Raw genomic sequence first — 11,975 nt, forward strand, 5'->3', positions numbered from 1 at the left:
AATATAAATTGAAATATTTTGTGGCAGCTGAAAATGAAATGAAATTCACATTTCAGTATCCATTACTAGGGTTTTAATGGATCATATCCTTGCTCATTTATTCATGTATCTTTTAAGCTGTTTTGTGCTACAAACATAGTAGGGTGGTATCAGGGCTGCATAATCCCTAGAAATACATAGTCTGTAAAACCTAAAAGATTTACTCTCTGGCTCTTCATGGAAAAAATATTGGCTGGTCCCTAGGGTATGTGATCTCTAAGGTTCTTTTGACCTCCCTGTTTCTGGGATTTTTATTTCCTTAGATAAACCAGAATATTCCATCAAAGATAATGTGTGAAATACATACACTAATAATAGAATGATCACAAAAGAATTCTTTTGTATTGTCAACATTTCTCATGGAATATGTAAAATTACTCACTTTAGAGATAAAATGCTCAGATGTTAAACAGTACTTTTAAAGGGTTCTTAGAAACATTTGATTTTTAGTAATTCTATTAACATATTTAATAGGATGTCTGAAAAATTACAGAGTAGAATGACAATGAAATAGACCCAACTCCCCTAGGAATTCATCCCATAAAATATTTATTAATAAGTAAAATTATTTTCCCCTGACTTTGGTTATTTTTTTTTAACTGAGTATCTTTGTTGATACCAGTTACCAACAATAGGTTTACATTATTCAGTCATGAGCTTGATAGAAAGATGATCGACAGACTGATAGTAGAAATGACTAATGAGAGGAAAACTCTCAGTAGTACTAGAAAAGAAGTATATGTGTGTGAGTATGTGTGTGTAAAAGATGAATACCTTACAATAGTTTAATTACATGTCTTGTTTTGTTAGTAGGTGGAATTCACTTGCACATTCTTAAATTATTTTTTAATACACAAATAAATTCATTTGAATATCATAATTCAGAACATTCTGATGAATATAGTGCTTGTTTAGAATTCAAAGACAATGAAAATAATAACTAGCATATTGGGGGAAAGGCAATATCTCTCAGAAAAGTTATCTTTTGACTTAATAGTTCATAAAGTCTAAAAAATGAGTCATTTTGATAATGAGATGATAAAAAGCCTTGTGATTTGCAAAGTAAAGCATATTAGTGGCTTTAATTTCACCTCAAATCTCAGATTATGGCTGAAGAGCTGTACTAAGTCTCACTATAAATCATTTCTTTAAATTTTTACAGGGAAAACAAAAAATTTCTCACATCTAGGCAGAAATGCTGATCTTCATTTACAGTAATAATTACTTGCACTTAGTTTTATATAGATATGGGGATCAAAAACCAGACAGAACAAAATGCCAAGCCATACCACATGGTAAATTAAAAATTACTTGGAGAAGTAACAGGTGAGAGTTTATGATTTCAACATAAAAAAACACGAATTACTTCTCAGATGTCACTGAAAAGTCAGCAAATTAGAAGCTACAGTCAAGGGGATGAATGGTTTTATTAATACACCACCCACTACTTCAAGATTAAAATAATCCCAGAGTTCTGAAATGTCACTAGTTAGTGATACAATTTCTTTCAGTTTCTTTTTAATGTAGAAAATCACTTTGTAATAAGATCTCTACACAGAGTAAAAAAGCACAAAATAGATCAAAAAAGCACACAAAAATAGACAAAAAAATATATCTTTTTACAATGAAATTAAAATGTACCTGTGAAATACTGAGATCAATGACTACTCTCAGAGTTAAAGTCAGATTTCCATTTATAATAATTGTGTTCCATTTGTTTCCCCCTAAACTTTGGATGCTTATAAAGAAAAAAAAGAAAGAAAGAAAGAAAAAGGGGGAAAAAAAAAACTGCCCCAGGTAAAGAGAAGGAACAGGAACTCTGATCTTGTACCATAAAAATCCAAAAAGAAATAATAACAATAAAAATCCTTAATCTATCAGTTTAAAATTCCTTTGACAGTCATACCTCAAGGGCACTTAAGGGCTCAAGCATTTGTCACACAACCATCAGCAATACAAGTGATGCTCTTTTCCCATCATAAATCAACCATGCAGTAGAATGAAACAGATCCAGAAATGCTAATTTGGAGAGACATTTCATACAGTTGGAGGGCAAATGAAGTCACCCAAAAGAATCGTGCTGTAAACACCATCAACATGCTCAGATGTGCACTTGGAGTGTCCTTTCCAAGTCCACGACTTCCCTCTTTCCATGCGTCCCCTATCGACCCCCACACACCCGCCAGCACCTTATGTTACACGGTCACCGCCGGGTACATCTTCTGTTCACTGTTAGTGTGAGGGAAGGGGGCTTGGATCTGCCTGTAGCCCGTTTGCAGGCTGTCCATGAAAGGGGGCACAGGAGTCATGGGCACCGAGTCGTGCTGCACCGTGTACCCCACATAGGGAGGATGTAGATATTGTCCTTGATGGGGCACAATTTGAGTGGCCTGCTGACAGTTCAGCACAGAGAAATTTGTAGGCATGTTGACATATACATTGTTCATCGTCCCCTCGGGCAAACAGCAGTTGGTCTGTGACCTGGTTGGGGGTGCTCGGGCCCCTGAGTTGGCGCTGGAGCTGGAGCTGGCTGCCGTGCTGGACTGACGGGAAGACGACCCTCGGGAAGTGCTGGCGCTGGGGATCATGGGGATGGTCTCCATCAAGCGGTTTCCTCCTGGGGCCCGGCTCTGCTGGGGCTCCTGCTTAGGTCGGAGACATCTACAGCAACATGCTGCCACAAGTGACCCCAAGATGATGAAGGCGACAAACACGGACCCAACGATGAGAAAGGGCACGTAGATGGGGACTGAAGAAAGGGACAGAAGCATAACATTATGACTTGCTGTAAGAATGCAGTACAATCAATGAGTAGCAGAAGAGATGTATTAATGAGTGATGGACACTGATGCCCATAATTGAAGGGCTAGGTGGGGTCTAGTCACTCATTGGCATCCCACAAGATACACTAGGCTTTATCAAGTGCTTTGGGGTAGGTGCTAGGTCTGGCATGGTAGATCAACCCCCCCTCCCCCAAAGCAACTGTTAATATTTATAGTTAGACTCACCAACTGCAACACTGAGATAGATAACCCATTTAGCACAAATTCAATTTAATGTTTTCAGGCTGTTGGAATTCTAAAATTCTTATAACTGAAATGCCCAAACCTCAGTTCTAATAGATAGTTGTAGCATTCTGCACAGAAATGCATTTAAATTCCTTTCGTCTTCCAGAAAGTTACTTATGATTTTTTTTTAGCAGATTTCTCTTTCATTAGCAAATAAACCGTAACTTTGGGACAAACTCTAGCCACAACCATTTCCAAAGAGTCTCTAAGGCACAGAAGTAAAAGCTATCCCTCTCATTCTTTCCTCCTCCTTCCCTTTCTCCACAGGTAAAAGCTAGATTTTGAGTGGTAGGTTTAGCTTGGGGATTTGGATGGTGGAAAGATAAGGTGACTTGTGTGGAAGGAAGTTACTCCAAGCAACAGATCAACAGGAAACAATGTACAGAGGATAACAAAATCTGAAGTAACAAGACATTTGTTCCAGTAGAAGGTGCCCACGGTGAGCCAAGATGACTCTCCAGCAGGACTAGGCTAGCCAAGATAGAGTGCACACGCCTACATTGATGACCCTGGTCCTATGGGAAGAACTATCAGCAGAGGCTGCAGAACATTAAGCAACAGGTCTCATATTTAACATGTGAGTTTTTTTTTTTTAAGATTTATTTATTCATTAATACAGAATTGGGGTATAGGCCAGAGATGCGGAGGGTGATAGGATTCACCAGAGACAGAGCAGGGAGCAGAACAGGTTGACCGAGAAGTACACTGCTGAGGGAAGCAGCGGGAGGGTCAGGAGAGGTCTGCTGCGCCATGTGGTCACCTCCAGGGCAGGCAGGAATCAACTCATGCGGAAGTGGCCTCAGCTTCCCAGTGCTGTGCTTTCACCCGCTGCGCCACCAGGGAGGGCCTAACACGTGAGTTTTATTCTGACAAAATAAAGCCATGAAAGATAAAAAGAAAAACTTTACTAGCATGGGTTATGAGCTCCATTTTTAAGTTCTTTTAGAAGCCACGCAGGTAGTGATACAGAGCTTTCAGAGGCTGGACACACTGGTCACTGGGGACAGAGGTGGGATGCCTCTGAATCATGTCTGTGGAAGCCCAGCCTGCGTTGCCAGGAACCTATGTTTTCTGATGGGTTCAGCCCATGTTTCCGACTATCTGATTGGAAAACACAGGAGGACAGTTACCAGCACGTCGGTACAAGACGGCCCTGCTAGACGGAGCCCAGTTCTGGCTCTGCAGGCAGCTACAAGCTACTTGTCCACTAGAATCAGGCCTCTCCAATCATGCTCCTGTGACTGCCCTAATGCTTGGGCATCTGTGTTCATAACATATAGCACAACAGTGATTCATGGGGGGAAATATACCTAAAAAAGTAAAAGGCACTTTATAAGAACTCCAGTAAAGGCTGATAGTTAAAGATTCCCTTGACCATCAACATGAACAGGGCAAGTATCATATATGAAGCAGCTCTTCAGCAGACAGAAACACTACAGAGTTTGCAGCACAGCTGGTTTCTGACAGTAGCACTGTTTTAATTACACTATGACTTCAGGCGCAGCTTAGTAGAGAAGTAGAAGCCGGGCTTTCTCCTATGCATGCTATAAATATTTCATTCTCTAAATTAAGATACCAGCCATGAATATGTTATCAAGAAGTAAACAAATAATAGTAAACACACACAAAAATACCCCAAACATTATAGCAAAAACTAGCTGAAACCAGTCTAAGCCCACATAATGAATATGAGGGAGAAATAACTGTTCTCTTTCCAGGATTTTTAATTGGAAGTGTAAATAACTACACAGGGGTAAAGAATGCAGTGCTCCTATAAGCCCTTGGCACTGCTTAATTAGACATATTGTCCTTCTTGACTGCAGCAAAAAAATGGAAGGAATAGAATTTTGAGCAAAAAAAATGTTAAAGTAGAATGAAGCACACCCTCGGAGGTGATATGGCATCACGAAATGTCTGATGTGTATTGAGTTGCCCACATTCATGACCACTCTCTGGAGACCATTAACAAGCCCAACTTAACAGACAGAAACATCACGGTAGCAATTCCACTGTTGGCTCATTTCTCAAGGCTTTTTTTTCCACGACCACACACCCTGCAAGGCTGAGTTGGCCTTTTAAGAAAGCGCCTTTTCTGGAATTATCCTCAGTCCCCCTCTTCAGATTCAAGGCAACAGAACAATAGGAATAGTATGCTAATAAAATGTTTGGCTGCAAAACCAGGCAGCACTGAAAAGAGCTCCCTCTCACAGGAGTGGGGAGACAGCTCTGTTTAAGTACAGAAACCATTCATTGCCAACCTCAGGTAACTGAAACCCAGGGCTTAGGGTGGTGTTTAAAAAAATTCTCTCCTTAACGCAACCAACAATCTGCAGTAAAAGAAGCCCCATCTGTGACGTTTGCCATTTGACCTCTACCCCTCGGAAACTAAATCCTTCCTTCCTTACACACACACATATTAGGATAGGCACTGAAGGGGGACAGTCTGGGAGGACCTGAGATGTGGAGATTCCAGCCTTGTTTACTTTTCTATGAATAGCAATTTGAAATATGTGTATGTATATGTATATATGTGTGTATATATATATAATTTATATATGTAATTTATATATACATACAGATATATATATATGCATGTTTGTATATATATATAATTTAAGGCCACAAAGAGCATGCTTAGGCACAGCTTTGACAGCATAAGAGAACTGTCTGGAAACCAGTGATCCCGACGCTGGCAAGGAGATAAAGCTGCTGTGTGGGGGAAGGATTAAGAACCCTGGGTCCGGTAAAATTCATCTCCCAAGGGAAAGCACAGAGGAACTCTTCCTTAGCAGGCACTGACCCTGCTCTCAGGTACCTCCAAACCTTATTCCCTTACTAGACATTAGGCCTATGGGGTCAAGAAGCATGACAAGATGCACAGAGGTCCCCGGACAACAAGAATGCGGGTTTGGTGTGCAGCCCGCACTGCCTTAGATGTGTGGTTTTCCTCGGAAAAAAGCCAAGTTAAGCTCCTCCTAGGGCTGCGAAATTAGTGCCCCAAAATGTACAAATTAAAGGCTGGGCCAGAACACAGGCACCACGTCCAGGTTCAAGTCACTTCTCTGAAATTTCAGCGTTCCTGATCCCGTTCCCCTCTCCAGCATCCCAGCTTTTCGCCATTGTGGCGAAACGCTCTATCTCCCGGTTTGCGCCTGGCCTCCCCGCTGCCCTACCTGCCGAGCCGTCTGGGCCGTCTTTGTCCGCCCGGCCAAGTTCGCCCGCGCCCTGCTGGCGGTCGTTGTCGCAGCCGCCCTGGTCCAGGCGCGCCTCTGCGCTGGAGCAGCAGTAGCGCAACGCACAGCTGCCGCAGCAGATGGTGGCGTCCCCGCCGTCGAAGCGCTCGGGGCACTGGAAGCCGATGCGCCAGACGCCCTGCGCGTCCAGCCAGCCGTGGCAGTACTCGCCGCTGGCTCGCGCCCCCGCCGCCAGCAGCGAAGCCAGCAGCAGCTGCAAGAGTGAAGCGGCGTTCCGAGAGGAAGCAGCGGACGAGCGCCGTCCGCCCCACATGGCACCACCCTGGGCGCGGGCGGCAAGACTCCAGAGGGCGCAGAGCAGTCTCCAGGAAGTCGTGGCCCAGGCGACCCCGGTCCCGGTGGCTCTGAGGCCCGGACCTCTTCGCTCAGTGTCTCTGCGGCGCTTTCCGTGCGGGCCAGTGCCCTCTGCCGCGACGTCTGGAAGCCGTCCGCACCGGCTGCTCGAGTTGGAGCTCCTAAGGCATCGCCTCCCTCAACTGGGTGGCCGGGTCCCCGATAGGGACGGCCTTGAGATTAGACACTTGCTGATGGAACTCTTCAGGTGCAATATCAGAGGGGGCCCCCAGCTGCAGTCTCGCAGCCCCTGGACACAGAACTCTCCCGGAGCATCCCCGAGGGGAAGCTCACGCCGATGGGATGACCGCTGCACAAGCCGCGGCGAACATGAGCGAAGCCACTGCCAAAGAGTTTAAACCTCGAGGTCTCGCGCACAAGTCGAGGTGCGTCCCCTGCTTTATTCCTTCCTAGCCCAGGGAGAAGGAGCCAAAAAGGCGGGCAACGCACGCAGGGATCCCCGCAGCAAGTGCAGGGGCTGGCAGCACTCAGCCTCCTTAGCGCCGAACTCGGTCCGCATGGCTCCGGCCGCGCAGCCCTGGCAGCCCTTAGGGCGACAGCCCAACGCTCTCTTCCACCAACTGACGGTCAATCTTCCCAGTGCTCGCAGCGATCCAGGGCGCGGGCGAGGGTCCGGCGCGCCCCCGCCGCAGTCCCGGGAGCCTGCCGGGCTGGCGGCCGCCGCGGCTGTTGCTGGGCGCGGGTCCAGGCGGGTGGCTGGCCCCTGGCTCCCCCTCCTCCGCCTCTCCGGCTGCAGCTCGCTCCCACGGGCGCTGGGCAGCCTCGGTTTGACTCGCCCTCTCCTCCTAAACCACTACGCCCTAGGGAGGTGCGCACCGATGGGAGCCTCCCACGGAAGTTTCAGTCCTCCGGGCTACGGAAGAAGCTGAACATTGCAGCCGCCCGCACCCGCCGCGCCCGGCACCCAGCCAGCTCCCACTCTGCCGCCGCGGCGCTGCGCTCAGCTCTTATTAGAGGCCCGGGGCTCCCGGCAGGCGCATGCGTGCTGCGCGGGCTTCCCTCCTCCCTTGGAAGCCCGAGATGCCCTGAGCCCTTCACCTTGGTGAATGGTGTGGCCGGGGGCGGCGGGCTGCGGGCTAGAATAGACAGCCGGGAAAACACACATTCCCATAACCTAAGCTTTGCTAACACACAACAGTCACGATAAAGGCAAACCAAACTTGCTTATTGAGGATCTTTGTCACCCACAATTCTACTTACTTGTCAAAACTTCCCAAAGGATTCTGTTTTACAAACAATGGAGTTAAACTCAGATTAAACTCTCAGCTTCCAATAGCTAATGTTCTGCCCAAAATACAAGCCCAGGTGTGGAAAAACCCGTGTGGTATGGCAGCTGCCTTGGGCCTACTGCGTTCGGTGGGATTTAGGCTTCTCCAAGGTAGAATAAAGAGAGTGCAGTAAAGACAGCTCAAATTCTGCCTCTGTCTGGATGATTTGTGCAGCATTTTTTTTTCTTTTTATATTTGGGCGTGGCAGTTTACTGGATTCAAGCAGAAAGGTGCCTCTGTTCAACAGTTGGCATTTGTGGTGTAGACAGCTGCAGTAAGGAAGAAAACAAGGTTTGGACAGACCAGAAATTCGGCTTTGATGAAGTAGAAATTAATAGCTTCTCTCTTTCGGAAGCTGAAGCGACAGGTGCTGATTCTATTAAAGCAGCAGGGATTATTTTTATAGAAACTAGTGGCTCTTCTGAGGGTCTGGGAGCCAGCCAACCTGAAGTCTCCATCAGTCCTACCAGTAAAGAAATCTTTGCTTTTTGTTGCTCTCACTATTGGAGAATATTTTTTTTTCCCAATAAACACTTTGGACAGCAAGACAAATAATTGAGTAAGGGGGAAAAAAAATAGAAGCATGAAAGAACTATAGCTGATCATATATAGGGTCAATTTAAGCACATAACCTGGGGGTGGGAAGGCAGGGAGATAGGAAAAATCATCTGATAGGGACACTTAAATTAAATCAGTAGAAGCTGAGGAAGACTGTTTTTCAGGCTAAGTCTTTTTCTGAGAAGATACTATTAGTGAACATTCAATGAGGGCTTACCCTGTGCCAAGCACTGTATGAAGAGTTTTACATGCACTGTCTCATTTAATCTTCACAACAACCCTATGAAGAATTCATAATATCTATCCTTGTTTTTTGTTTTTCTTTTTTTTAAGATTTATTTATGTATACAAGATGCAAGCATGAGAGGATTCACCAGAAACAGAATGGGGAGCAGAACAGGTGGGTTGAGTGAAATACACTGCTGAGGGGAGCAGTGGCCAGGTCAGGAGAGGTCTGCCACTCCATGTGGCCAGGTGGGTCACCTCCCTGGTTGGGATCAAACTTTATCTGAAGCCACTGCTGATAGCTTCACAGTGCTGCACTTTAATCCATTGTGCCACTAGGGAAGACCCAATATTATCCTCATTTTATTGATGAAATTTACCTTCCCTTTAAAGAAGATTACTTTCCATCAATAAAGATGGATAGTACCAGTTTGCCTGGGCTGTCTTAGTTGTAATCAGTACTCAAGCCTGCCCTCCACACAGCTAGTCAGCCCAGTTTCCACTAGCGAAAGACTAACATTAACTGTTACATCTATACTAATCATCAGAAAGTTAGGTATCATTTTATTGCTATGGCATCATCTGTTTACCTGGGTAGTGTTCAGGGGTTTATATTTTATTTCCCTCAGGAAAAAAAGTTAATGTAAGAGAACTATACACTATCCTCATCTCCAAAAGACCCACCATTTATCAAAGTTTATGAAAGCAAAATTTTGAATCTTTTCATATTAGAAATATCCAGTAAACTGGTAGTAAATACAAAAAGTTTTCCTAAGATAGTTCACAATTTAGTCCAAAACTGACATACTTGGAAGTGCAGAGCTTACAGCTTACAAACTTTATTCTTCCTTAAAGTTTGAGGGGAGGCCTGTTTTAGAGCTACTTTTTGTGATGGTTATCAACCTTGCCCAGAGATCTTTTTTATATTTTTTTTCTTTTAAAGATTTTTTTATTTACTTGTGCATACAGAACTGGGGTACAGGCCGAGGCTCAGGGGCGGGGAGAGGCTTCACCAGAGACAGAGAGGGGAGCAGAACAGGCAGATCCAGGAAGTACACTGCTGAGGGGAGCAGCGGGCGGGTCAGGAGAGGTCTGCCACACCATGTGGTCACCTCCTGGACAGGTGGGAATCGAACCCATGCGGAAGTGTCTTTAGCTTCTTAGTGTTGTGCTTTAACCTGCTGAGCCACCAGGGAGGGCCAAGAGATCTTAGTATCACTGCTCTTCCTCTGATTTGTTTTCACTTTCCTTTGTGTATCAAGCATGATATTTGATATTTTATAAGCTAAGTTGTCAAATACTTTCTAGGTTTCTCTATGGGAGGTACTAGTGGTAAACATTTAGTTAATCATGCTCTTTCTACAGAATGTGAAAAGAAATCCCCTCACCATCTTTAACAGACAGTCTAAAGTGCTTTACCAGTCTCCTCTGAGACTGTCACTCACAATCATATAGGCAGAAGTAATAATAATTTATTACAATAAAAACTAAATGTCAGGCAATCTGTCATGTATATAAATACATGTGAAAGTGACCTCTTTCCTTTTAAAAAGCTTAATTCTATATGCATTAACAGCAAAAAGAATATTTTCTGGTTAATTCAACTTTCAGACTGTGCCTATATATTTATATATGTATGCAATGTGTGTGTGTGTATAAAATATAATTTAGTTCAAAACAAGTTCTGATATGTCTTCAGCAGTATAAACAGAAAAGCTTACACCTAAAATTCTGATTACTTATAACTCTGAAATTGAGACAGCTTATACAGACATAATCATATTTCATTTGGCTGGCAGTTCTAAAGTCTGCAAGATTTAGGATGTTTTTAATTTTTTGTTTTTTTTGCAAGATCCAGCAAGAGCAGCAGGTACTTACATTGAACACAGTAGTCAGTTTCTGTTAAGGAACAAAGGCTTTCACTAGGTTTGTTCACTTTTTTCCCTCCTCTTTTATAAGTAAGAATTGTATTAAAAATTCACATTTGGTTTACCAGAAGTTCTTTTAAGCTAAAGTATTTATGTTAATAGAAGAGACTTCAAACCCAAACAAACACGATAACTCATATACCTTTTCATTTCAGTTTGTGGTTACCCAACTTCACCTGAAAATGAAAGTGGTCATTAAAATCGAAAATATCCTTTTTGCTTTTAAATTTTCCATCTTTCATTGTCCTGTTTTTCCTTGCAATTCAATTAGTACATTGACTTTTAGAAAAGTAATTTCCACATTTTAAATTATTTTTTCCTCGTCTACCATTAACTTTAAACATTTGACATAATTCTCTCTCCCCATCCTCATCTCTAATCCCAAAGTTTCCCTGAGCTTTGAAACTATAGGATGCGTTGCTTACTGTTGATATATATGTATATCGGTATAAATATATTTTTATGTATTTGGAGATAGGACATTAAAACTTATCCAGCAAATACTTATAAATCACATATCTGAAAGGAATCAAATATCCAGAACACATACACTACTCAAAAACAAGAAGAAAACCACCCAGTTAAGAAACAAGGGACCTGAATAGACACTTCTGCAAAGATGACATATAACCTAACAAGCACATGAAAAGATATTCAATGCCACTAACCATCCAGGAAATGCAAATGAAAACCACACTGAAGTATCATTTCATACCCACTAGGTAAGTAACAACAATAAACAAAAAGTAACAAGTATTTTAGAGAGGATGTAGAGAAGTCAGAACCTATGCACAGGTCTGACAAGTATGTATAATGGTGTAACTGTTATACAAAACAGAGTTCCTCACAAAGTTAGATACAGAAATGACCCTGTAATTCCACTCCTGGGTATTTACACCAAGAAAAGACAAACACAAATATTCATACAGAAATTTGAATATACTTCATAGCAACACTACTCATTACAAGCCAAAAATTGGAAGCAAATCAATGTCCATCACTGAATGAACCGGTAAACATTGTAATAAACATATAACTGAACTATTTAGTCCTAGAAAACAATGAAATACTGATATATATTACAAGTTTGACAAACAATAGACATACACCCATGTAAAGTAAAACAGGTAAATATTAATATAATTTCACATATATGAACTGTCCAGAAAAGATAAATCCATAGAAAGCTGAAAATCACCCTGAGCATATCAACAGATGAGAGCATATGATAAGATTCAAAAATCACTTATGATTAAAATACACACACAAAAAATGAATGGG

The 11,975-nt window shown here is 43.0% G+C and overlaps 1 protein-coding gene across 1 annotated transcript; it reads right to left on the reverse strand.

Annotated features, from left to right (window-relative positions):
• Window positions 1–1,007: 1,007 nt before the first annotated feature.
• SHISA2 (shisa family member 2) lies at window positions 1,008–6,660 on the reverse strand. Its single transcript, XM_004680156.2, has 2 exons — window positions 6,281–6,660; window positions 1,008–2,788 (listed from the first exon to the last, which is right to left on the reverse strand). Exons 1-2 carry the CDS (start codon window positions 6,612–6,614, stop codon window positions 2,235–2,237), a joined length of 888 nt encoding a protein of 295 aa, XP_004680213.1. The 5' UTR covers window positions 6,615–6,660; the 3' UTR covers window positions 1,008–2,234.
• Between the last annotated feature and the right edge of the window lie 5,315 nt (window positions 6,661–11,975).

This window comes from Condylura cristata, unplaced genomic scaffold (assembly GCF_000260355.1).
Source record: "Condylura cristata isolate star-nosed mole 26May11 unplaced genomic scaffold, ConCri1.0 scaffold00010, whole genome shotgun sequence".
Classification (NCBI taxonomy): Eukaryota; Metazoa; Chordata; class Mammalia; order Eulipotyphla; family Talpidae; genus Condylura; species Condylura cristata.